We start from the raw sequence: 27,593 nt of genomic DNA, 5'->3' as shown, positions 1-27,593 counted from the left end.
CCATCCAGCTCAGTATTGTTGCCACAGACTGGAAGTTGATCTCCAGGGTTTTAGGCAGGGGATATTGCCAGTCCTACCTGGGCATACCAAGGATAAAACCTAGAACCTTCTGCATGTAAGGCAAATGCTCTAGCACCAGTAGCCTTTCCTCAGTGCAGACTATGCAAATCTGTGGTCAAAACCAAACCTTAACATTGGGTAGCTGGTTACCTATATTGGATTTATGACTACCATGTCAAGATGTGAAAGAAAAAAATAAGGGGGTGGGGGACACCCCCCAAAATGGCTAGTGAACTTCCAGAAGCCACTGACCTAAAATAGATTTCTGGACTTACCCAGAAAGGCCATTTTGTTTCCAAGTGTCCAGACAATGGCTCATTGTGTGAATCCAGCTATGAAAAAGCTTGCTGGATTAGCACCTGTAGCCACATGAGCCGGCCAATACTTTTGAGTGCTGAAACAGAGTATTATCTCAGACTTTGCTCATTTTCTGTTCCGCTGTGGCTAGAGATGGAAAGTCTCCAGAACAACTCCTGGTTGTCTGGATTCACCCAGAGAATGCCCTTGTCCAGTGGCTTTTAAGTAGTCCCAGTCTTCTGTATAAGCCACATACAAACACTGTTTAAAACTTCAATAAAACTTTAATATACTAGAACATCAATGAACATTTTTCTGACAACAGGTCCTAGATCAGACAATATATTTTTCTGAACTAGCCTGACCAAGATCTGCATCAATGCAATCCTATTCTTTTCTTGGCAAAGAAGTGAAACCAATTGTGTTTCATGCAGCAGAGGGAATATAGATTCCTGTGCTTTGTTGGCAATTTCACATACTAACCTTGCACACAAACTCGGCAATGTGCACACTACTGAGCAATTTGAAAAGAATTGATCTGGCTAGTGAATGCCTGCTATGCAGGGCAAGGAAATTTCTTCACTTTGTCTCTACAAAGTCAGGATAGAGAAAGTCACAGTAGAGATTGGGTTTCCAATGTAGTCAGGTTACAAGACCTGCCATGAGAGAAGGATGATTCTGTGCAGTGCTTACATACATGGTGGTCTTCGGGAAATTCAGAATCCAAGCAGCAGGATGAGTGCCTTCCTCTGTCATAGTGATCTAGCAAACTGTGAGCAATGAAGCTGCTTTCAGTATGTAGCATGTGGCACACCCTGCAGATGACAATTTCGCATTTGGGGCACATTTTCCCAGAGTGAGCCTTCCCCAAGGAACACATCCCCTTCTGGCCTTTCAGCTGCATAGACTCTATTCTTTGCACACCTCTCTTCTTGTCTTCAAGGTGCCCATTTTTTTCCTGAGGACTGAAAAGCCAAGACAAAATAGTGATCTGAACAGTCAGCGGCAGCTACCATTTCCCAAAGTGCATCAGGGCAAATGGCCTTCTGGGTAGTGGCGACCACCTTGTGGAATGCCCTCCCACCAGATGTCAAGGAAATAAACAACTATCTAACTTTTAGAAGACATCTGAAGGCAGCCCTGTCTAGGGAAGTTTTTAATGTTTGATAGTTTATTGTGCTTTTAATTCTGTTGGGACTCGGAGCCGCTCAGAGTGGCTGGGCATAATTAAATAAATTATTAGTATTATCACCACTTTTCACTGCATGTATGATGAATCATAGAATTTTAGCGTTGCATAGCAGAAAGAGGCATCGCACTGGTGAACTACCAAAAAAGGAAACAAGCCATTTGAGTATTTATTTATTTTTGGAAGATTTAAAGGGATTTATTACCTCCTCAGTCTAATATCCTGCCACCAAAGCAGAAGGGCCCTGGGAGGGATAGGCCCTGGGTTTGCCTCGGTGGGAGCGAGGGGAATTTAAGTTAATAGTCAGCTGGGACTGTCAGAGATTGTCTATGGGTTAGACAGGAACCCTGGGATTGGATACAGGTTGGGCAACTGGAATCTGACTATTTCAGTGGACTCGGGTAGGGTATATCTGTCAGTGGGAACAGATTCTAACTAGCTGAGGGGAAGTTTAGGATTCTAGAAGGGACTGGGTAGTGTAAGACAATAACCATCCTAGAAAGAAAATCTCTTTCCAAAGTTAGGTTTAAAATATGAAGTTAAGCATAATCTTAAATATCTCTGTAAAGAGTGTTTGTATGAAACAAAGTGTTGTGCCTTACAAAAGTAACCAGTAAGCTATACAGTTTGGTTTAGACAAGCCTACCCAGATATCTAGAATGATGTGTTTTTAATTTTTGCTGGTTTAATTTTTGTGAATGTTTTTAATTGTTGTTTTAATAGGCGCCCCCCCCGGCCCAATAATTCTATTGTTGTATTCTTTTTGTAAACCAAGCATATTTGTGTTACAATCAAGCATATTCTGTTTATTCCCCATTATTTCTACATATAATATTCTGGTCCAGAGTTTTCTTACCATTGCTCTTCCTTCGGTGCACAGTGCAAAAAAAATCTACATTTTTCAGATTACACATGAAATAGAACACAGTTGATCATAGTTCATGGGAGGGACAATATGGAAGCAGATGGTTGTAAAACATTTATGGCTTTAAAGGTAATCAGCAGAACCTTGAACTGAGCCAGTGAAGATGGCGATTTTGACTAGGGTTGCCAGCTGGTCAGCAGAGGGATGGTTGTACCTCCCCTTGTACCTTTAACAGCACCTTAATAAGCAAACAGCAGATAAACCTACAGCACTTCCAGATGAGCCGCTTATGAAGCATTCAGCCCAATTTATTCCCAGGGAGATTCAAGGACACTGGCTAGTTAACAAGCATTATTCCAATTTGCTTGCAGGTTAGATGAAGCCGCATCAAAGAAGTAATACTCCCCTCTTTCCGGTTCAATTCTCCCATCGCTTTCCTTATCACAGAACTTCCAGTATTTGGGGGGAAGTGCCTTTATTGTGCAAACCCTCTAATTAGCTGTAATTTTGCAAACTGAATTCGCCAATTAGTAAATGAATCCCCCCTCGAAAATAGCAACGGTCTGAAAGAACCCCCAAGATATTATTAATTAATATTATTAATTGCTGGTGCCTGCATAGCAAGCTGCTGCTCAAGGCAATGGAGCCCCCTGAAAATATGGCACTCTTTGATCTTGCCGCCCTTTGTCTGTCTCAGCTGTTTAGTTGATCAACCTTCTTTTGGCTTTCATGATTATTCAATGTTCACAATGGCTCCAGTGTACAATTTTAGTTCAACCCATAGCATTTTAAATTTTCATTAGAAATAAAATATTAAAAAGAGAAACACTTACATCACATTCCGTGAAGGTCCAGAAAAGAGACTGAGTGTTGAAAGCCTCTTCTTAAAGAGATGCCCATCCTTTTTCCTGCAGTGTTTTGCATCATCGATACCCTCTTCCCTTCTTGACTTCTTCAAACTCCGACCTGTCTCAATGGCGGAGCAGAATGTAAAAGTATGCTCTCTGATCATCATGTTTGCACATAAGGAGCTTACTCCCCAAAGGAAGGTGGGATGGCCATAAGTCCAAGTTGCATACTAACCTGCAGGCATCTTTGGAAAGCAGCGTGTCTCAGGCAATGAAAACTCCAGCTTCAGGGAGCCCTAAGAAAGAAGAGATGGCCAGGTGCGCCTACTTCTTAACACAACAAATCAGAAGCAGCAGTGGTTGCCAAGTTTAAAAATTGCCTCTCTTCCTTTCCAAATGACCCTTACAGAGCAGTGGTAGAAGCAACAAGAGTCTCCTGTGTATGCAGAGCATGGGAAGGAGAATTCAGTTCTTATTATGAAGCAAGCGCAAAGCCAGAAAGCGAAATGTTGCTCAGGGCACAGCATATAAACAATTTCTTTCTCCTTTTGGTAAATCAACTGATTAGTCTTCATTTCCGCGACGTGTCACTGCATCTCCAAGACAGATCCTTTTGCCTACTCTAATTGCGTTAGTCTCTCTGCTCTTCAGTTAATATTTTAGTAATTGTATTTACTTTTAGCTGATGGACTTGCCCCACAGTTTACACTTGCTCTTGGTCTCCGGTAAGTACCTCTGGCTCATCCTGGTAATTTGTCAGATCTGGAACCACTTCCCAATAATTACTTCTAAGAACAGATAATTAAAACTAATTTTGAAGAGTAGTTGCAAAGTATTTCTATTCCTGCACTAAACTGCAGTCCCAAACTACATCATACTGACTATTCCTTAATTATAGTCTGTTTAAGAAGCTATCAAATTATAGAATTGCATAAGGGGGCCCAGTCTGACAGTAAAATTCATAGTCTTATAGGCTTGGGGTCTTTGGGCAGATTCTCTCTCTCTCTCTTTCTAACATTAAGAAATATATTTACCCAAAATCCAGACTGAAATCCCTTTTCAGAAACAGGGGAAGATAGTCCCATTTTCAATTCACCCTAGAGACTTCCTCACCTTACTATTCCCATCACCTGCCAAATGTCCAGATTTTACCAGCAGTAATTAAGTCCCACCCCTTTGTGACATCACCTCTGCAAATGAGAGAAAGGCTCTATGCTTTCTGACCTGGTGGATCATGAATAAGAAAAACTATAGCTCAGTAGCAGAACACATGGATGCCTAAGGGTGCGGGTTCAATCTCCAAGTCAAACCAACAGAGATCCCTGCCTGAATTCATGAAGAGTTGTTCCCAGTCATTGTAGATGCTGAACTAACTAGATGGACCAGTGGCTTGGCTTGATCAGCTATGAATCCTACCTCCAATGGATCTAACACAGAGCAGTGAATGAGGCAAAAAGAATTGTTGCGATTGTTCATGGAATCGAAGCTGTCCTCTGTTGGTTTGTTGGTTTGGAGGCACTGTGTATGCACTATACCTTTAAAGCACGTTCTTTTCCTCAAAGAATTCTGGGCACTGTAGTTTTCTCAGAATGCTAACATTTTGAGGGGTAAATTGCAGTGCTCAGAATTCGCCAAGGGAAGGAATGTGATCCAAATGCAGCAAGTGACACCCTTCTCTTCCAGTAACAATCTCCTTTTTCATAAGGTAAAATAACTGCTGTAGGGCATCAACTGCATGTTTAAAACCTATCCACATTTACTAGAGAGTAAATTCATTTAATTCATTGAGACTTGCATCTGTGTAAATGTAGACAGGCTTCATATCTCAATATTAATTATTGAATGTATTATCTTTTATACCTGTGGTACCTCAATCAAATTTATCTGCATATTCTTATTTATAATTATGATAATTTGTTTATTTGTAGTATTTTTTTTCCTTTCTCTTCAGCAATGAAATGCTTTGTGGGTGGGTGGGTGGAGCTCTGGGATAGCTTAGTTGGCAGAGCATGGGAATCTCAGGGCTGTGAGTTCAAGCCCCACATCATAGCTGCCAAGTTATCCCTTTTTTAAAGGGATTTTCCATTATGCTGAATAGGCTTCCTCGCGAGAAAAGGGAAAACTTGGCAGCTATGCCACATTGAGAAAAAGATTCCAGCATTGCAAGGGGTTGGACAAGGTGATCCTAGAGGTCCCTTCCAACTCTACAAATCTATGATTCTAAGATCAATAATACCAAGAGATACCCTGACCACAGGGTAGCATTCTGAAAGACATGACACAAAATGGAAGAGAGAACAAGCCAACTCAGGCATCACTTCTTAAAGCTACAATGTAGCTTAGATTGACTGTTACAGGTATCTGGGGAATTCCTGACTTCTTATAACAGTATTTTACTACAGAGCTTTGATACTTTTGGGAATAATATCATTGGGTTTAATCATACTTGGACATTCAACACAGGGAGTCCAGTACACTTAGCACACTGCTTTACTGCAAGTAAAAAATAATATTTTCTCTAGGCCTCATACTGTAAAGTATGCAGTTTCTGAAAATATTTGTTGGTCAAAGTAAATTCCTAGGCACTTATGCAGGCATCCCCAAACTGTGGCCCTCCAGATGTTTTGGCCTACAACTCCCACGATCCCTAGCTAACAGGACCAGTGGTCAGGGATGATGGGAATTGTAGACCAAAACATCTGGAGGGCCAAAGTTTGGGGATGCCTGCACTTATGCATAGGAGATTGGGTTCCCTGTTCCTTTAACTGTGTGGGAGAAAATGGAGGGTTCAGTTGCAGCTTTTCTTATCCCTGCACAATGAGCTACACCTGCCAAAATTCTTTCTTCTAGACAACCATTTAAAGGCATAGGAACCTATACTCCTTTGCACTTGGTCACCAGAGATCCAAAACCTGCAATGAGAACTCAAGTTTGACCCTTGAGTTATATATGATAAGAGATGGAGAGGGGGCTTTTATTACTCTTTTTACATTCCTTTCTGTGTAGCTGGAGGAGATGGGTAGCAGTCACTGTGGAATGATGATGATGATGATGATGTCATTATTTGTACTCCTGACCATTTGACTGGGTTGCCCCCCCAGCCACTCTAGGAGTTTCCAACAAAATATAAAAACACATTAGGAGCAACCAAAAATTAACAAAATTGTGAGCAAGCTTTCAAGTTCTCAATGCAGATGTTAAATAAAATGGGGATGGGAGGGATAGAGGAGGAAAACTCACCTGAGCAAAGCGTGGAGAGGGGGGGAGGCGACTTACAGAATTCCATCCCAAGGGCATAGCCACATGACTAATTTTTGTTTGTTTTGTTTTTACAATTCAAACGTTTACTTTATCCAATAGGCCATGCTGCCTGTCAAACTCATGATCTATCCAAGAGGTGTGGCCATGGTTTATATTTGCATTCTACTCTGGAGGTGGATCTGTAGGAAGAGGAAACCTGTGGCCCTCCAGTTGCTGTTGGACTGCAAATTCCATCAATCCAGCTAGCATGGTCAGCAAGCCTCCCTAGTAGACACATGTTTCACTTATCCCCTTTCTAAGAGTCACATGTATTAGAATCCTTGAACCATGGAAATAACATATCTTGGCAGATTGATTCAATAATGCACACTTATATAGGGACAGTGTTTATTGAGTACCTAAAACAATATATATATATATATGCACGAAGGACAGGGAAATGATTGTCACTCAGAGCCATTTCAGTGTGTTCGATGTAACATGAAGGTTTAAGCATTTTCATTCTCTTCTTCGTGTTACTAGGAAACTGCTTTGTAGGAGGATAAAATGGATGATGCTTCTTGTTATATACTGGGAGCTTACATCCTATGGTACCTGAGAGTGCATCAAAGGGACATGTTCTGAAATGAACACATTTCAGTCCTTTAACAAAACCCCATTCAAAACTGGACCCTACACTCTCTAGGCATCCAAGTAGAATGATGGTGTAAAACTCCCTTGCTTTGATGGGCTGACCCTTCCTTTGAAGCCTATGTTGCAAGGGCTTTTCTGCATCTTCCAAAGGTGAAGCTTTTCACAGCATGAACACCACTAGTTGCTGCTGTTAAAGACACAGCAACCAGGGACTGTCCCAAAAGTTGGCAACATCATATGACAGCCATGTGCTTGTTGCACAGGACATTATTGTAGTCTGGGTCAAATAGCTGGAGTTTACAAAGTGTAACTTTGTCATGCCAGGGTGCTCTACTAGCTAGACTCTAACCATTAGAGCATTGTTAAGGACTGGGGAGACTCAAGTTCAAGTCCGCTCACTGAGTGATCTAGGGCCAGTCACTGTCTCTCTCACCCTAACCTCACAGGGTTGTTGTGAGAGAGGAAAGGAGGAGCCCTGAACTCATTGGAGGAAAGATGGGTTCAAATATAAGAAATAAAAACAATGTTGGCGTTTCACTGCTTAGCCCTCTTTACCAACGCAGCTGCTTGGGATTTCGTTCTTTTTTCCCAGGCAGGAGGGGGACTCAGAACTCCACCCCTGCCGGCTGCCCTGGGACTGCCGCTGATACAGAAGGTGGAAAGCAGCGCACTTCGTCTTCGCGGGTGGGAGCGATGAGGTGCAGACATGCTCAGTAGCTAGTGCCTTCGCCTCAGCAACAGTGCCTACAATCCTAAGAGGCTGTTTGCATCAGAAGGAGAACTGGAAAGCCATCTTTGCTGGCGACTGAGAGTGAGAAAGGGAAAGCAGAGACTATAAAAAGGGAAACAATGTGAGTATCGCCTATTTGGTTTTGCCTTTAAAAGGTTCGCCCTACCAGCGCCGATGGGTTTACTATGGGGGCTCCCGAACGGAACGCGGGTGATGTCGAAGCGGTGTTCGGGCGCTGTCCGGCAGCTGTGGTGCTGAAAAACTCCGACTACTCAGCTTGAGCTATGGGCGTGTTCCTTCCTATACAACTACAGGAGGGCTACAAGGCTTCGAGGGGTCGAGATTCTTTTGCGGGGACACTCCAAGCCCCAGATAGGCTTCTGCTTTCAGTAGAAAGTGGGGGAACTTAGACCTCGGAAGGGTTTCTATTTAGGAAAGCCCACACAGTCCCCTGAAAGTTCATGCCTGCTTAGGAACCATGAAAAGTTGCTATTTGAGCTTTTGTGCGATGGCTTTTTGTTCTGTATTTTGTTCTGAATTGCAGAAGGGGATTACCGTGGAACAGAAAACCTCCATTTGTGCTTTATGGGGTATAGCTGAGTGGTGAATGAGGCTGTAATAGAAACTCCACTAAAGTAAAGGAGGAGCTCACCCTTGATTTAGCATTGGACCTATAGGCACTTAAAGGTAGTAATAACTGGCAGTTCAGTAGGTAATATACTTTTCTGAGATTACATTACAAGATATATGTTGGTAAAGAGAGGGCTGGAAATACTCAGTATTCTGATTAAGACACATCTCCAATACATATTTCAGCTTGATGTAGAGCAAAATAGTGATCTGATGCCTTTGTTTTAGCAATGGGTGGGCCAAGTAGTCCACACTGAGGTGTGCGAAAATTTCTTACCTGCCTCCTTGTGGGCTGAAAGCTTTAAGCTAGCAGTAGGAAGGAGCAATCAGATGACCATCTTGCTTTGCCGCTGACTATAATTTACCCAGAACCTTCCTCTCTAGGGAGAGCTGCAATGAAGTGGTCTAACACATACTTTACCTGTACAATAGCTTGGCTTCATCCTGGTCTCTGGCATATTCAACAAAGAACTTCAGTGAACCCTGGCAAACAAAAACAAAGAAAACTGCAACCATGCAGGGCAGGCAGTACTAGACAGACAGACTATTAGCCCGACTTGATATAGGTCCTTTCTTTATATTATATTATTTATTATATTTACACACTGCTTTTCAGTCAAGATTGTCTCCCAAAGCAGCTTATAATTAAAAGCCACACTGTAATATAATTAAGGGTACCAAGGCTGGGGGCAGTAGCTTTGGGCTCCTGGCAGAGGGTGATACACTTTATGTTCCAGGCTTTTTCACCAGAGAGAAAGGACAAAAAGACATAGGTGGTGGTGGCTGATATTGAAGATGCCAGTTCACAAGCAGTCTGTCTGCTGACCTGCAGAGTCTTCAGACCATGGGAGTTGGTGTGTTTCTCACAAGGAGGAGGAGGGAAAGGAATTGCAGATGGACTCAGGGACTTAATATATTTTGTGTTTCTATATCCACTGGCCTCCTGTGAATCGACCTAAAAGTGGGTGGAGCCACAAGTGTGACTTTTACCTTTATGCAGTAGGCTAGTTTCTATACATGCTCACATTCCCTCTCCATCCAGGCAAGCAAGAAGAATTACTAGAGTTCAAGGTACATTCCAGCCATGCAGAGTCACTCAAGCAGGACAGCTGGGCTGGGAAGAGTCCCAAGGACTACATTGTAAGGTCTGGAGGATGGCATTCAATCCACAAGCCTGAGATTACCCATCCCTGCCCTAGATGGTCATTTGTGCTGAATAATGTGCTCACACTTCTGCTAAGACACAGAGTAGGATACTCATTACTATTACAGAAACAAGACTTTATGATCTGCTCAGGTCTCTAAATTTTCAATAGCTTGCAGAGTTGTGTTTCTAACATTCTTATCTAAGCAATGTTACAGCAGGGATGTGAAGCCTGTGGCCTTCCAGGTGTTAAGTTCCACCTCCTATCAGAACATCCTCTATTTAATATGTATTGAAATGTTTTGGAAAGATAGGCACCCATGGCAGAGCACTTTTCTGAATGATGACAGTTGTTAAATCTATTTTCTGGTTTTCACATATTTCATTCATATTATTGACATCAATATTTATAGGCAGATATAAACTGGAATGAAATTATTAAGGCCAGTGAATCTGTGCAAAGCTAGCCCATATGGACACAGTTGTGTTGATTGCTCCAGAACATGGGCAACATGCCACTCAGTTGCACTTATCAAACCACTACAAAAAAATATGAAAGGATGAGAAGCCAGTTTGGCACTGTAAATATGAGATACATTACCAGTTAGGCACATTCTGAAGCTATGGGATAAATATGAGCTGGTTTTTCTCTAGGTCTGGCTCACTTGAAAATAGAATGTGGCTGCACGATGCCAGCTTTTTATTCCCAGATACCTCCAGGCTCCAGAGATTCATCTGGTGCCAAGCCAAGGCAAGCATAGCCTTCCCATGGAAACATAGATCAGTGCTTGGAGCCAAGCAGATACAAGAGAACCCATTCATCACTGGGTGTGCCCACCAGGCAAGGAGCAAGCAAAGGCTCTGGAACATTTGCAAGGTCTCCCGTGCAGGGGTTGGCAACCCTGCCCTGATTTCAAAGGTCCTCAGAAAATGAGCAGGTCAAGCATATGACAGCACTGACCTGTGCTCTTCCAGCAGTCCATTGACTGATGGGGAAGGGTGATTGAGATAGACAGGAGGAGTGTCGGAGGGAGGGAGGGAAAATGTTTTCTGCACTGGTTCTGCCCACCTCTGCCTTCTGCCCAGCCTCCACTGGGATGTGGCTCCTAACAGATTATATGAAGAAAATGAAGTCCGTCCCCCCACCCTGCTCTGTTGCAGAGTGAATTGGATAGGGAACACCTTACCCAAGACAAGCCACCAGACTGTACTTGTCCCCTGTTCTTACATGAATAGCAGCTACCCCCAGGTAAGCTGCTCCCAGAAGCTATAGCCCTGTTAGATTTACTTTAGAACCAAGATGGGGAACATTTTTAATTCTGAGGGCCACACGAAACCTTCCAGGCAGCCTTCCAAGGGCCACTTGCCAATTGTGGGTGGGACCAGAGATAACTGAGCAAACCAAAAAATACCTACAGTCGGCTCATTTCTACACACACAAGCAAATATCAAGTTTGGATACCATGCTAATTCTCACAGGGCTGTAGATTTTACAAAGCTAATTGTACATATGTTTGCACAGTCTGGCTTTCAACACCCAGCCTCCTAAAATCGTGGCATGTAGTAAATACTTATGCTTGCATTTTAAGAGATTCACAGATCCTGCCGTTCTGAATATGTACATCATAATTTAATTGCTTCACATTTACATACCATTAGAAATGCTTTCCTTCTTCCATGGCAAGACATTGGACATGATTCATCTAAAGATACGGTAGTCATGCCTGAAGCTTCACTCCTGTGCACCCATACCTTAGAGGAAGCTCCACTGAACACAACAGGACTTCTCAGTAGACATGTGTAAGCTTGCTCTGTATGTCTCATAAGGAAAAAAGCATTAACAACATTATGTACTGTATGTCACTGATCTGTCCCCGAGGAGCTAAGGCAAAAATTTATTGCCTAGATTATTGAAGAGTAAAGCCCACTGACAGCACCCAAACAAAATTTGATGTTGGCTATCAGCTCCTTCAGTCAATCAGTTTCTTAATCATTCATCCTATGCACCCTATAGGATAATTCTTATTAAACAATTCTTATTAAACAAACACATAACTTAAGATCTTTTTCTTTGATTTAAAATAAAACTCATTTAACTGTGTAGCTATTCTTTCAGACACTGCTTGGTTTGATGTGGCACCTTGTATCTTTCCAGCATTTATAAACTTGCCCTGCAGTTCATGCTATTGCTGCTGTGTTGCCTAGCTGTGTGTATGCAAGTAGGTAGGATGACGTCAAATACCTTTATTTGTGTGGGCTTTGGTGATTAATGCAACTATTTCCTGTTGCCACATTACATAAACTGTACTAATAGACCTTCTATATTTATCTTGCTTTGTGTGTTTTCTAGTACTTCCATATTTATTCAAAACAAAGTCATGCACAAAAACCTGACAGGCGACTCAGGGCAGCTTACAGCTAAAATAGAAGCAGCCAAAAATGTTGGGGGGGGGAGATCAATTAAACATTAATAGAACACATGCATATATATGAGCTATTAAAACAAACAGATCATTGCAATGAAAACATCACAGCACCAGCCCTTTTCCTTACAAACAGTCTCTAAAAGCCTGTAGGAACTAGGAAGTTCCAACAAGATATTAGATAGGAGACATTACTCTTTGGTAGAACATTAGCATTGCATGAAGCAGTTCTTCAGTTTAATCCCCAATTTGGCTCAAGCGAGAACCAAGCTTGAACCTCTAGTTGATTTTTAGATGTCCAGCCATGGTGACCCTTGATGTCAGCCTTGGTCATAGTGACTAGGAACATTTTTTACTGCCTTCAATTGGTGCACCAGCTGCACACTTTCCTAGACAAGATGGACCTGGCTTTGGTCATTCATGCGGTAAGCACACACACCCTGTATGAAACACCTCTGAAGACACTTTAATAACCTGAATTGTTTCAATTTGCAGCTACCAGAATGTTGATTGGTGCTCCCGTTTTGAAGAGATGTCAAAATGTGTTTCTCATCCAAACATTGCTTCGAGGGGGAGAAAGTTAGAATGGCCATTTTGGCTACAGAAGCACCAACACTTGCCTTTGAACATGGTAAATAGAAAGGGTGACCATCTCCCTGCACCACCACATGTTGCTTATGGGGTTGTTATGTATGAAAGGGCAAGTCTCACATCATCAGATGCCTTGATAACATCAAAGCATGTTTGCAATCTTTTAAAATTAGATGAAGAAACATTCAGAAGCCTTTAGGTCTTCCGTAAGCCAGCCACCAACTGGAAATGTTACCATCAAAGGATCATATTGGAAATGTCATGGGTGAGTGGGAGTCAAAGATGGGTGTGCTGGGACCTGACTCAGTGCGTCACACCAGTCCCTTGTCTCACTTGACAGCATCACTGGTCACAGTCATCTCTGTTGTAAGTGCTTCCCAGGGAATGAGTCACTGATTGAATGACCTTCTGTTCCTGGCATCCTGGCCTTCTGTCACCCTGCAAATGCATTGTCTTCCATTGTTACACCTGGATAACAACAATCGGTTTCACTGGTGTGGGTTTCATGAGCTTTTAGCTTTTGCACATTGCCTGATTGCAGGGGTAAAGCAGGTTTTAATGGCAGCATATAGATAAAATGGAACGTTCTGTTGTTATAGTTTCATCCCAGGAAATGATTTAGCCTCCTCCCTTTGTTTTTTCTACCTGTAGCGGATGATGAGTCAACACTACTGATTCAACACTTACTGTTCACTACTCTTCCATTCCTGGATGTCTGTTAAGTAGTTTGCAAAAGATCGTGGACAGTGCAGAAGATTATTCAGCCCTCAGCTTTGCAGGAGGCTTATTATACCTCACACACACACACACACACACACACCCCTACCATTAGGCTAAGCAACACAGCTGCCTCAGGCAGCAGATACTGGAGGGTGGGAAGCCAGTGATGAAGCATAAGCATTGGAGGGCACAGCTGCGGATTCCATACAGGGGGCTGCCCAGTGCCCCCTAAGTCACCCTGCTGCTCTCAGGTGCATTGAAGCATGTAAGATTCAATTACCAGTTTGGGTTGAATGCGGAGGATGTGCCGAATGGGAAATGGGGGTGGTACTTTGTCTCAGGCAATGGAATGTCTTGGGCAGACCAACAAGGATATAGCTGGCAAGGCTTGCTACTCATCATTCACTTCATAAAATCATAAGGCTGTGGAGAGGGGAAGACTTTACCAGGCCCTCCCTTGCCCCATCAGTCTCTGAAAGGTAGATCTATGCACCACAAATGGAGAAGTGATAGCGATTTCCTTTCCCAATGCCTCTTTGGGAGTATTAATGCTTGCAACTTTTAATGGTAAACCTATGATGCAGGATGGATGAGCAAAACAAGTAACACTAAGGCTACAATCCTATACACTAGCAGTGGGGAACATACAATGAGCCTGCTGAATCAATTCAGTGGCCCATCTAGTTCAGCATCCTGTTCTGACTGTGGCCAACCAGGTGTCCTGGGGAAAACCTGCAAAGTGTACCTGAGCACAAGATCATTCTCCCCTTCTGTGGTTTCCAGCAACTGGTATTCAGAAGCATTACTGCCGCTGACAGCAATCTTTGGCCTCCAGAAGTTCCTAGCCTGTGTTTTTTCTTTCTTCTTCTTCCTTTCCTACGGTAGTATTTTTGTGTCCTCTCCTCTCTCTTTTCACCTCCAGATATGCACCGTATGTTAAGATTTGTTAGACTTGGGGAAACAGGCATAGAAATAGAATTCCTCCTGTGTGTTTTCACACATCCTTAATTGGCAGTGTTTACTAAAAGTATGCCAAGTTTAGGGATTGGGTATGGCTGGGAGTGAGAAGCAAGTATCTGGTTTTATTGGTACTTTCCTGGGATTGTGGTTGGTCAATGGTTAATGGTGTGAATAATCATTTTTAAGGAAGAAAAATCAGCAAGTACGTATCACAGATGAAAACGTTTTTACGTGCAAAATGTGTGATAACCCTTGGTGTAAATATATTCACTGCTTGTACCAACACTTTTGCTTCACAGGGACAGGAAGTCTTCGTATCACACAGTTTTTGATGGCTGCATGTGCATAAAGATATAGTTATAACAAGCTACTGCATGCTTCCTTGTTGCTGTTTTAAATGGCATCTGAATGCTTTTTCTCCGAACAATTTGCACTTGATTATTCTTAGCTTCCGTGCATGCCCTGGAGAATAAATCTAGAAGTCGTTGATGCAAAAAGTAATTTTGTCAAGTACATATTGAAAACTGCCCACATTTTCAACCCCTCGAAAACCCACCCTTTAAATTTTGTTCCACTCACCTTTATTAGGAAAAAACCTTGGATGGTAACGGTGGTGTAGAAATTTAATAAATAAATAGGGTTTACATAGCTTGACTAGACTGTGTGCTCTATGGGCATATTGACACCATATATTTAAAGCACTCATATCACTTTAACAGTCATGGAAAGTCCTGGGACTTTTCTTTTTTTCAGCTGGAACTCACTAGAACTCAGTTCTGGCACCTCTCAAATGGCCTTTGTAAGAGAGAACAAGGGAGGTACTCATGGTGAGTTCTGGCCAGTGATTTGTGGCGACCTGTACCAATCAGGATGCAAGAGTCAGAGGCAAGGGAAGCTTCAGAGCTGGAGGGTGGAGCACAGGATGCGCTGGAAGAAGAGGAGGAGGTGGTGGGTCAGGCAAGTGAAGGGCTAGGTCAGGGGTCTGCAACCTGCGGCTCCGGAGCCGCATGTGGCTCTTTTACACCTTTGCTGCGGCTCTGGAGCGGATACGAGGGGAGGAGGCGCCCGAGCCATGCGCCGCCGGAGCCATGCGGCGGCGCCCGCCACGCCCGCCAGACACTCGCGCGGTGCCCACCGCCGCCAGAGCACACTGCTGCGGCGGCGTGCTGTGCGCCTGCGCCCCACATGGCGCCCGCCGGAGTCCACAACTCCGCTGTGCGCGTGCGCTGTGCAAAAAGGACGCAAGGTGACGTTAGCAGCCCGGGGAGCGTGGTCGGCCCCCTCCCTGCATCAGCCCCTCCCTGCCGCATTTCTGCAGCCAATAGGCTCACGGGGGGCGGGGGCGGAGTTATTTATTTTTTTAAACGGGCGCGCTTCTTTCCGCCCAGCAGCAGAAAAGGCTTGCGGGCTTGGATCGCGTGTTTGCTGCTGCTGCTCCTGCCTGCGGCCTGCCTGTGGCCTCCTGCCGGCCTGGTCAGGAGATTGAGGTAGATGTATTAATCAATGGGTTGATTCAATATGAGGAAATTTTTATAAGTTCACTTGATGGGAGCAACACACATGAAACCATACAGGTGTCCTAATAAGGGAGTCAGAGTTTTGCCCATTCCCAGTAATCAAGGCAGCCCAAACTCAGTTATTTTTATAATGACAAGGATGACATTGGGCACTCATTATTAATTATTATTTACATCAGGCACTGATTAGGATTTATGGTACACTGGGGCCCTGAATAATTTTCTATGGCATTTTGGGGCATTTATTATTGGGCATAGCAAATTTTGCTATGGGGCCCTCTGATTTCTAATTATGTCCCTGTTTTGCGGCTCCCAGTTTATTTTTTTTCTTCGGAAACGGGTCCAAGTGGCTCTTTTTGTCTTAAAGGTTGCAGACCCCTGGGCTAGGTGCTTCCCCATCCACTCCTGCACCACTGTCATCCAGAACCAGGAGAAAATTGAAGTGGGAAGAGCAGAGACGACTTCCACACAGGCGTAGTCTCTGGTTGTACGCACACAGCCCATCGGGGGGAGCTACCTAAACTGGTGGAGGGGGGTGGCCCATTGCTGCAAATGCTCCAAGGAGTGCAGGCCTGAGAATAGCTGTCTAGATAAGAGGGTGGTAACCTAAGGCCCATGGGCCAGAAGCAGCCCATGAGGGTCACTTAACCGGCCCATGAGGCGCCCCCGAACTGAGCCACTCACTCGGCTAGTCCCCGTGTCCTGCGCTAATCCAGCACAGCATGGCATGGGGCCTCTCTTCCGCGGCTCCAGAAATTGCTTCTGCACATGTCCGTGGCACCGGAAATCACTTTTGCTCATGCCCAGACGCCTCAAATCGCTTCTGCGCAGGTGTGATTTTTGGTGTCTGGGCATGCGCAGAAGCGATTTCCAGTGTCACACTGTGCCGGTCCAGCCCACAGAGGATCTCCACGGGAGTGATCCAGCCCATGCCCAGTAAGCCTTGCCAACCACTGGCCTAGATGCTAGACTGGTGTGTGTGTGGGTATTTGGAGTCATAGAATGACTGTAAGTGCCAGCTTGACAATAAAGAGTTAACTGCCTGCTGTGTGCGTTCCTTTGAGTGTGGAGTGACTTTGACATCTGGCCTCCAAGGAGTGTGCCACAGCCCAGCAGTGGGCAATGCGTTGTTTGGAGGCTGGCTCTGCTGCCCCTGTGGATCCTGCAGACTGAAACCTCACCTTGCCTCATGGGTAGGCCAGCCCTTACTCACGAGGACTGGAGTCCAACAACATCGTTCAGTCTCATCCCCGGTCTAGGCAAATCCAGCTTTCCCCACCTTTATGGGTTTTGTCGTTTTGCTGTAGAGACAGCAGTGCTCAGTGCTGATCAGCTGACAACAGCAATCAGTCTTATCCAGCACATGTTGCAATATTTTTGCACATTGCTTGTGCTCATTTGGGACCCTGTTTTTATTAAAAGCGCAATCAATTTGTAAAATACTGTGAAACGTTTTTGGTGGAGTGGTCTGTTTCCTTGGAGGGAAATAAATCCTTCTCAGCAGCGCAGTGAGGGCACCTGCAGAGGAGAATGGCTTTTTGCTTGCGAACTGGAGAAAGTGGGGCCAGAGCACAATGGGGGCTGGCAGTTTTGGATCCTATGTGGCAGCTACAAGAGAGACGGGACCCGCTTGCAGTGTAATGCTATAACTCCTCCATCGTAGGCTCAGGTTGTATATATGTGTAAATAAACCATATATTATGAAGACACTCTCTCGCTGTCCAAAGGGAAACACAGAGCTTGCTAAGTCCCTGGTACGCCTGGTATCTCTCACTGTTCAGAGATTTGGGTGGCATGTGACAGTATTATTTAGCATTTATTATGATGGTGTGGTCTCTTTGATCGTGAGGTAGAAAAAGAGTTCCCATGCTTATGAGGTAGCCAAAATTTACTGACCTGTGGAAAATGTTTCAAGGAGACTTAGGCTAGTGGCAAAACAGATGTGTTCCTCACACGGGGTCCAAGAAGATCCCGTCTGAGGAATATATTCCATCATCAAAACTATGCAACTTAAAAAAGGAAACAAATCTGTGGACCTTATACCACAATAGGTCTTCCTTCTGCTATGTGAGTATTACAAAGTGCTAACCACAGAAGTGATTCATCTTGGTGCTTGTCAGATGTGTTCATTGTGGATTCAAGGTGAGCAAATGCTACCTTCTGACTCAGTCTGGCTTGAAGAAAGATCTGGTAGGTGTGATGACAGGTAATAAATCCACTAGTTTAGGGAGTTGGGTCTGGATGATACAATAGGAATCTTCCAAACCTGTGATCCCGTATCTGTGAGAGTAGAGTCTATAAGAGGAAATCTGCCAGACCGTTTCTTTTATCAAGATGATGGCCTTAGCTGCTCAGCTAAGTTTCCATTATTCACATTTTGAAAGAGTGAGCTCTGTTGCCTTAAAGACAATTTTCTCCACCTCTCCTGGCTGGATGCCCATCATTGTAAGATGAAGAACAATGGGATCTGGGCTCATGTTGGAAGCTGGGGACACATGTGGTGCTCTGTGCTTGGCTTAGAGATCCCCTGGAAACCTACTGGGGAAGCAAGATCTATAGGAGTGTTAATGCTGTGAGAGCCCCCACCACCACCACCAATCCTATCCTACCCGTGGAGAGCAGTAAATTGGGGTGCCACCACTGAGAAGACCCTTTATATTTTATCATCATCAACAACAACATTATTTATTAATACCCTGCCCATCAGACTTCAAACATAATAAAAACACAGGAAATGTCAAACATTAGAAACAATCCTAATGCATGGAGCTGCCCTAATGAGGCACCTATTTGGAAGCAAGTCATAAATTAATAGTGGTGCCTTGACTTACGAATTTAATCCGTTCCGAAGGCACCTTCCTAGGTCGAAAAATTTGTAAGTCGAAAAATGCAATTGGAAATGCGATTTCCCATAGGAATGCATTGGAAACGGAAAAATTCGTAAGTCGAAGCAACCCTATCTAAAAATTCGTAAGTCGAAAAATCCCTATCTAAAACCGCCACAGTTTCCTTTCGGATGTCAAGACATTCGTAAGCGTGCGGCCATTAGCCCCATTCGTAAGTCGAAAAAATCAGTTGTCAAGTCGTTCATAAGTCGAGGTACCACTGTAGACGTTGTGAGGAATATTCAGATCGGCTTTAGAAGTCACATCTCAGAACATCACTTATTCTTTGCTCCACCACTCTATTTAGAATATTTTTTTCTTGATAAGTTATCTGCTGGCATTAATTGTAGACATTCTGCAGCATGTAGGCATTCACAATTGCAGGGACGCGGGTGGCGCTGTGGTCTAAACCACTGAGCCTCTTGGGCTTTCCAATCAGAAGGTTGGCGGTTCAAATCCACACAACGGGGTGAGCTCCCATTGCTCTGTCCCAGCTCCTGCCAACCTAGCAGTTTGAAAGCACGGCAGTGCAAGCAGATAAATAGGTACCACTGTGGCGGGAAGTTAAAGGGTGTTTCTGTGCACTCTGGCACTTGTCACAGTGTTCTGTTGTGCCAGAAGCAGCTTAGTCATGCTGGCCACATGACCCAGAAAGCTGTCTGTAGACAAATGCCGACTCCCTCGACCTGAAGTGAGATGAGCACTGCACCCCATAGTCGCCTTTGACTGGACTTAACTGTCCAGGGGTCCTTTACCTTTTCCTTTTACTGTAGGCATTCACAAGCATCTCAGCTTGCATATAAACCCACTGCAAAGCCTCTTACAAACAGATCTTCATTTCTCGCAGCATGGCAATGTGTCTTTGGTAGTAGGCAGTGTTATTAATGTCATTATATGTTGTATGATCAATCATTGCAAGGTTGGCAGCCAACTGATAGACTCTGCGCTACCATAGATAGCAACCACTGTCAGTAATGAGTTATAGGCATGCAGCAGAACAATTAATTCATAGTTAAAACAATAGATTGTAACAGCAGCACACAAATAAACAGAGGGTGATAATGACCGCTCCCCACATCAAATGGGGGGTGCCTTTTGCCTGGTTGCGCACAGCCGCCACGATCCCATGTGGCTCCCGGCAGCACAGCCTGGATTTGCCCCCCCCCCGCCAGGCTGGACAACTGGAGGTTGCCACCTACCTCTACCAGTTATTCAATCCCAGCTGGGGAGGCGTTGCCAGGAGAGAGTTGGCCAGGTAAGGGGAGGGACCGCCCTGCCCACACAATAGAGGCATAGCTGCCAAGTTTTCCCTTTTCTCGCGAGGAAGCCTATTCAGCATAATGGAAAATCCCTTTTAAAAAGGGATAACTTGGCAGCTATGAATAGAGGGTGGAACTTACCTGGGAATTCTCAGTCGGCTCCAGAACTTCTCCCACCTTGCCCTCCCTCAGTTAAGCCTTCTTTTGCAGGTTAACCCCTTCTTCACAGGTACGCAGGCGCTGCTATGTTATGGCCGCTGTTGAAGGGCCGGAAAATAATTTTCCTGCATTGGCAGGTTTTGCCTTCCCTATAGCAAAACGTCTCAACTTTGGCGGTTTCAGGCCTTGGGCAGAATCCTTTAGTCTATCTTCCCTAAATGTGGGTTGTGTGTGCGTGTGAAATGGTGACCCACCACCATCCCGCGGCAGCGATCCCAGGGTTCCCCATTAAAGGGGCTGTTTTGAGGGGAGGTATTGGCCATATGCCAATAGGTTGTCATTGCTCTCCCCTGTGACTGTGGCGAAATGGGGGGCGGGCTCTCTGCTTGAACATATGTTCTCCAGAGCCAGCCCAATCCCCACACATTCTGGATAACCCTGAAGTCTCTCACATCCCCGGCTGGGGACTGCGAAGGATAAATGCCCAATGCCTAAGCCAAGGTCTCCCTACAACCTTAATAAACTTAATAAAGTTGTGGCCAATTTTAATCCCATAGCACGTTGTCTTGCGTCATTATTCCGCTCGGGTGTCACCTGGGGTTGGGGGGTCTCCGCCTGTCCACGCAAACCACACACTTCCTTGCCCCTTTGCACTTTCCTAGGGATTTTTCCTGCTCTGTGCCTATAGTTTTCAAAGTGAGATGTGAAAGATCCCAGGAGCTCTAGAGCCACTCACTGGATGCCGTGTAACATACCCTAATAACACACTATTAAGCTGTGCACACACCACATATTTAAAGCACATTCCTTCCTCAAAATAATTGTGGCAGCAGGGGGAGGAATCCTGCTCAGCTTGGCAGAATTCCATGCAGCCCCCTTCTTGATTCATGCAACCTGAATCAGTTTTCACCCCATCCCTAATCATTTGCTGTTACAGAGATGTTCAAACCTGGGTCACCATTCTTTCCCCATTACTGTACTCTGGTTGGAGGATCTGGAGTGATTCTGATCTTGCAATCCCTTGGCCTGGTATTGGGGGCGGGGCAGGATGTGTGTGTGAGAGAGAGTGTGTGTGCGGAGATATCAGCACTGTTGGGAGAAGATTTGTGTGGGGTGTTTGATTTTTGCATTTTGCTTCATTCCCATGGATTTCTTTGGCACTTCTAGAGGAGATTGGCTGTCCCCCTACGGGATTAAATGACGAGGGACCTTTCAGAAAGGACAGTGAGTCACAGGAGTGTGGGAGGAAGGAATCATTAGGAACTGTCAGGCCAGTGGGCGTGAGGAAGACTTGCTGGCCGATGTTCAGCCACCAGTACAGATTGAATCTGTCAGGAAACCTCCAAAGGGATGTTATTGGTAATAATAATAAAAAACAGGCTCCTGGAGAGAAAAGACTTGCCTTGTGGATTAATTTGAACAGAAACAAATGCCAATTTCCTCTCATTCATATATCAATGTATCAGGGGTTGTTTTTTTCTGTTCATTCTTTACAAACCTTAGGAAGCTGACCTCGAATGTGAAATACGGATCAATGAAGGGAGGTGGTGCAGATCAGTGGTTAAAGCACTAAACTTCCAGGCCTGGAACTGTGCAAATAGATGCCTTGTGCGTCCCTAGATTTATACATGGGATAGTGATGCCCTAGGACAAAGTTGAGGAACCTCTTTCTAGCACTTTCCATTGCACCCCAAGAGGGGGAATGGGATGGAATGTGACGTGCCTCGGCCCCTCCTCAGTGTGCAAAATTCTGGCTGGAATTTGTCCTTGAACTATGAAAATGCCTCTTACTTGCCTGGATAGAAAACAATGTGTGCATGTAGAACCTGTGACTTAGGTGTGGCTGAAATGTAGCCTTATCAGGCAAAAGTAAGAGTCACTTTTATTGGTCCCCCTACTTTCAATCCGTATAGTTAAAGCTATGGTTTTCCCAGTAGTGATGTATGGAAGTGAGAGCTGGACCATAAAGAAGGCTGATCGCCGAAGAATTGATGCTTTTGAATTATGGTGCTGGAGGAGACTCTTGAGAGTCCCATGGACTGCAAGAAGATCAAACCTATCCATTCTGAAGGAAATCAACCCTCAGTGCTCACTGGAAGGACAGATCCTGAAGCTGAGGCTCCAATACTTTGGCCACCTCATGAGAAGAGAATAATCCTTGGAAAAGACCCTGATGTTGGGAAAGATGGAGGGCACAAGGAGAAGGGGACGACAGAGGATGAGATGGTTGGACAGTGTTCTCGAAGCTACAAACATGAGTTGGACCAAACTGCGGGAGGCAGTGCAAGACAGGAGTGCTTGGCGTCCTCTGGTCCATGGGGTCACGAAGAGTCGGACACGACTAAACAACAACAAAAACTTTCAATCTGGCCCTGGCTACCACAGGCATCCAACCCAACCCTGTTTCTCACCTTCCTTGAGGGATTTTTTCCTTCTTCAGGCTGGAATGTGCCCTTGAACTGTGAGGGTGCCTCTTCCTTGCCTGGAGAATAGAGAGATAGATATGAATGTTGTGGGGAGAAGAATAGAAACCTAAGACTTTTGTGTGGCTCGAACATAGCCTACTATACACAGGCAGAGCCTCAAATTAATTGCACCACCATATTTTTGCCTCTGGCCCTAGCCACATTTATCTATCCCCCCCCCTTTACATTGATATCCTGCCTTACATCCAAAGTGGCCTGCATGAGGTTCCCTTCAACAAGATGGTGAGCTCAGGTGCTTCCAGGCCACAATCTGCGACTTTTGAGGCATGTGGCTAGAGGGGCATGTGGCCAGACTCTCCAAGTGTCACTGTTTTCCAGGGACAATCCTGGATTTAAAGAAGCCATCCTGGTTTCTGATTTGATCCCGGAATGTCCCACTTTTCCTTAGGACGGGTATGGTTGGAGGGTATGGAGTGATGCAACCCCTGAGCCAAGGAGATAAGATACAACCTTTAGAAGGCATCGGATGGCAGCCCTGTATAGGGAGGTTTTAAAATGCTTAATGTTTTATTATGTTTATCTATATGTTGGGGCAACCCAGTCAGGTGGGCGGGGTATGATGATGATGATGATGATGATGAAATAGGACATCCTGATTTTCATCGGATAAATATTGGAGGGTATGTGTGGCCCCCAGAAAGTTGCTAATGACACAATATCTGCTGAACCATGTCCTAAAGGCGGCGATATTTCCATAGGCAGCATTCTGGGGGAAGAGAGTGGGGTTGGCTGGGTGCACTCTATGCCTTTAAAGCACCTTTGAAGTACATCCTTTCCCCTCAAAGAATTCTGAGCACTGTAGCTTGTTCAGAGTTTCTCGGAACTGTAACTCAGCAATCAGAGAAAAATACAACATTGCGTGATGTGATGCTCCTGCCAGTGGAACGTGGGTTAGGATGTAAGCCAAATCATACGAGGGTATAAATATGTGCTGGGTTTCCGATTTAGGTCAGCAGCAGCTCCTTCCCAAGGTGCAGGAGGAGCCCCCAGTCCAGGTGCAGCAGGGCCTCCGCTCCAGACCAACGTGACCAGCAATCGTAGGCTGCAGCAGACACAGGCTCAAGTGAATGAGGTGAGCTGAGCACAAGGCACCTTGCGTTGTCTTTGTTGAGATCTGTGGATTTCAGGATTGTGATCTGGATCATCTGTTGAGTTTCAGTGTTGAATATGCCACTCACCTAGGGTGCACAGTCATTGTCCCGAGGTGAAAACTCATGTAACAAATTAGGATTGCACTGGGAATCTATGTGTCACAGCCAGCTGAGTAGCTCTTGTGTCTCAGGTTCTGTGCATCGTCTTTTTTGTCTCTCTTCTGCCTTAAAAGCTCTTGTATGTTTAAGGCAGAAGCTGAAGACGGAACGGGGCATAGCTGGGGTAGCTTTGGACAACACAGACAGCTTCAAGAAAGCGACAGGCACACAAACGCTCACTCCTTCATGCATCGACAGACACAAGAAGCAGAGTCAAACACTGTCTATCATCAATGCACAGGACACAGCTAACATCACTGGGAGTTTGTGGGAAGAAATCCACTAAAGCAGGGGTGGGGAACCTTTATCGCATGAAGCAAATCTGGCCCAACAGGCGACCTCCCCATTTGGCCCACTTGGGGTGGGCAATGAAGTGTAGGTGGGTTCCCACAAGGCAAGACACAGTGATAACAGCACAAACCTTTATTGACTACAGAACTGGGTAATGGGGCAAAGCAACTGCTTATATACATTTCTGAAAGCCTGGGCCACTCCCACTCTCAACGTGATTGGCTGTCTAAACTTCCAAGCTGCAAATTACAACTCGGAGTTCAAGGGCCAATGGCAGAGGCCCAAATCCTGAAATGTTCTGTGATTGGACACCATGTATCGAATCAGAACACAGGAGCTCAGAATCCTTAGTCCAGACTCAAGCTCAGGCAACACAGGCTACTGAATACATAACAGGCAACCCACCGTTTTGCACTACTGTTGTTATTATGCCTGAGCTCAGAGCTCAGCCTGCCACTGCCACCCACCAGCCTCTGCAAATCTGCTGCTTGCTTTTCCCCCCATGCCTGCTTGAGTCACCACTTCTGTCTCAGTACTCTGCCCTTGCATCTGCCTTCACACATACAAATGAATGAGCCAGTCGGCCAGCCAGCCAGCCATCAGGCCAGTGCTTGTGCTTATCGACAACCTTCTCTTCTCCTGCCACCTTCTTGCCACCATCAAAGACCAAGGAGAGAGGTGAGAGCCAATATGCATTTCAGACACACACACACACACACACACACACACACACACACACACACGCTAACAGCAAACACCAGATTCCACCAGCTGCCTCCTGTCCCAGAACAAACCTGTAGCCAAGCCAGTTGTGTCCCCTCCCCCTCTACTTCCAAGTCAGTTGACAGTATTGAGTGGCAGTGTGAGGGGAGCAGCAGTAACAGAAAAATCTGTGCTCAGTTCTCTACAAAATACTGGCATTGGTATTGGGGAAATGCAATATTCCCACAAAAGAATCATTTCCATTGGGGATTGCATTGGGATCTTACAGAACAAGCACGTAACAGTTCTTGTCCATTTGCTGTAATTTGGAGAAGTGGGGGGGGGGGTCCATCTGAAAAGATCCTTAGATAATGTCCATTAAAGTGTGATGCCATATTAAACATATCCTCAAGGTGGCACTAAACATCCACACCATAAAAATCAATTACAATTTTGTGTTTCTATGTGTGCTTGTGTGTGTGTGTGTGTGTGTGTGTGTGTGTGTGTGTGTGTGTGTGTGTGTGACCTGCTAGTCTGTTGCAATATCTTGTAGCAAAAGCAACTAAAAGTCCCCCTCTGCACATACCGCAATGACAGCAATATGGTTGAGCAACGTCATAACAATATTGATTGACTGTACCATGACATCATGGGGTTGATCATCATGATCATGTTATCTGGTGATTCCGTTCTGGCTAGAACCATGTAGCAAACAGTAATTTGCTACATTTAAGAACGTTTGATTTCTCACTGGAAAGATGTCAAGCTGTTGAATCAGTTTGGTATTATTTGCAGCTTGCATTCACTGGAGTACTTCATTAAGGAAACCTTTCAGTCTTGAGTGTTTCCACTTTCTTCACCATTAGCTAAAATTAACTAGTTGAAATTAGAATGGTATTCATTTAACATAGCTACTCTTTTCTCTTTCTAAATGGAAATAAACAGCCCTAGCCTTTCCCTCAGAAAAAGTATCACTAAGGGGCTTATTTCCTGGCGAGTGCAATTAGAAATGGAGCCGAAGACATTTACTTGAATAAATTTTTCGTTGGTTTTATATAAAGTTATACACGATAACTATAACCATTCCAAATCATAAAAATAACAAGGTTCTTTTGAACCTTCAGACCTCCTCCCCCCTCCCCATGGGTTCCATTTCTAAATGTTTCTTTCTTTCCTTTTTTCTGCATCGTTTACCATTATCCATGTATTATATAATCATAGTAACCAAAATTCATATCACATTGCAAGTGTCATTGTATCCCTGCCAATGATTTTAACTGTCTACAGTGGCCTTTTAAGTATACAATAAAGTTATTCCAGTCTTTTTTTAAAAAAAAAACCTTGCTCTTCCTGGCTTCTGATCTTTCCCATTAGTCTTGCCATTTCTGCATATTCCATCACAGCCTAAGACATTCAACCATCAATCCCCACCTTGTATTTGGCTAATTCAGTTGTTGCTCTTTCCTGCAGAGAGCAAATAGACAGAGGGGTTATTGGGACGGGCAGTAGGACATCACTGCTTTCCCCAGCCCCATACCCAGACATCTGCCCATGAATTTGCCCATTGTCTGAACATGCTTAGTTTCACCTTTTGGCATAGCTGCCAAGTACCCCATTTTCCCCAGGAAACCCCCGTTTTAACTTACCTTTTCCCGGTGGTCCCCCATATCACTTTGTCTCCCTTTTTTCTCCATTATTATCTTCTGCCAGCGGCCATTTTTTTTCTTTCCGGTTTGCCCTTCTATGGGCACCAAAAATGGCCGCCACCGGCTTCAAAAGTCGCATCTACGCATGTCCGGAAGTGCATAGACGCAACTTTCGGTGTCGGCAGTGGCCATTTTTGGTGCCCATAGATGGGCGGAGCGACACCGGAAGTTGCGTCGATGCACTTCCTGACATGCAAGCAAGCGACTTTCGAAGCTGACGGCGGCCATTTTTTGTGCCCATAGAAGGGCAAAGCGACACCGGAAGTTACGTCGACGCAACTTCCGGTGTCACACGGCTGCCGGCCCCGGATTCTGCAGTCCGGGACTTGGAAGGTAAGCCTTTTGGACATTGCATAAGTGTGAAAATGCAGTGGGAGGAGGGGCAAGGATGAAGAGCATAGCTCTCTGTTTCTCTGCATGGAGGGGAAAGACCTGACTAGGCCTATAGGTCACCACCCCAGTGATTTACAAGCTATTGATATGCCCATTTCAGGTGGTGGATATAATGCGAGTCAATGTGGACAAAGTACTAGAAAGAGACCAGAAGCTTTCGGAGTTGGATAACCGGGCAGATGCCTTGCAAGCTGGTGCCTCCCAGTTTGAAACTAGCGCAGCTAAACTGAAGAGGAAAAACTGGTGGAAAAACTGCAAGGTAAACGTTACTACTGCAAGGGTGTAATCAGGACATAGTTCCAAAATAATGAGTGCAAAGATTAAACCAGGGGTGGCCAAACATTCAGCCTGCAGCAGCAGCAGCAGCTGTGTTTTCATTGTGCCAGTGTGGTGTAGTGGTTAAGAGCGGTAGGCTCGTAATCTGGTGAGCCAGGTTCGCTTCCCTGCTCCTCTACATGCAGCTGCTGGGTAACCTTGGGCTAGTCACACTTCTTTGAAGTCTCTCAGCCCCACTCACCTCACAGAGTGTTTGTTGTGGGGGAGGAAGGGAAAAGAGAATGTTAGCCGCTTTGAGACTCCTTCGGGTAGTGCTAA

At 44.9% G+C, this 27,593-nt stretch overlaps 1 protein-coding gene across 1 annotated transcript; it reads left to right on the top strand.

The window, feature by feature from the left end:
* Positions 1-12,478: 12,478 nt before the first annotated feature.
* LOC118093784 (vesicle-associated membrane protein 2-like) lies at positions 12,479-27,285 on the top strand. The gene is made up of 4 exons (XM_060274227.2): positions 12,479-12,505; positions 12,845-12,936; positions 23,606-23,729; positions 27,100-27,285. Exons 1-4 carry the CDS (start codon positions 12,479-12,481, stop codon positions 27,283-27,285), a joined length of 429 nt encoding a protein of 142 aa, XP_060130210.2.
* Positions 27,286-27,593: the final 308 nt, after the last annotated feature.

The sequence above is a fragment of the Zootoca vivipara genome, chromosome 5 (assembly GCF_965207765.1).
Source record: "Zootoca vivipara chromosome 5, rZooViv2.hap1.1, whole genome shotgun sequence".
NCBI classification, from domain to species: Eukaryota; Metazoa; Chordata; class Lepidosauria; order Squamata; family Lacertidae; genus Zootoca; species Zootoca vivipara.
Note: the sequence above shows the minus strand (reverse complement) of the source record. Positions and strands in the feature narration are given on the sequence as shown.

What these genes read in the sequence shown, in the direction of transcription:
- LOC118093784 (XM_060274227.2), top strand. Translation starts at nt 12,479, where the DNA reads ATGGACCTGGCTTTGGTCATTCATGCG. An exon ending in TGGCTTTGGTCATTCATGCG is followed by an intron (nt 12,506 to 12,844) that starts GTAAGCACACAC and finishes TTTTAAAATTAG; the next exon opens with ATGAAGAAACATTCAGAAGC. An exon ending in CACAGGCTCAAGTGAATGAG is followed by an intron (nt 23,730 to 27,099) that starts GTGAGCTGAGCA and finishes TGCCCATTTCAG; the next exon opens with GTGGTGGATATAATGCGAGT.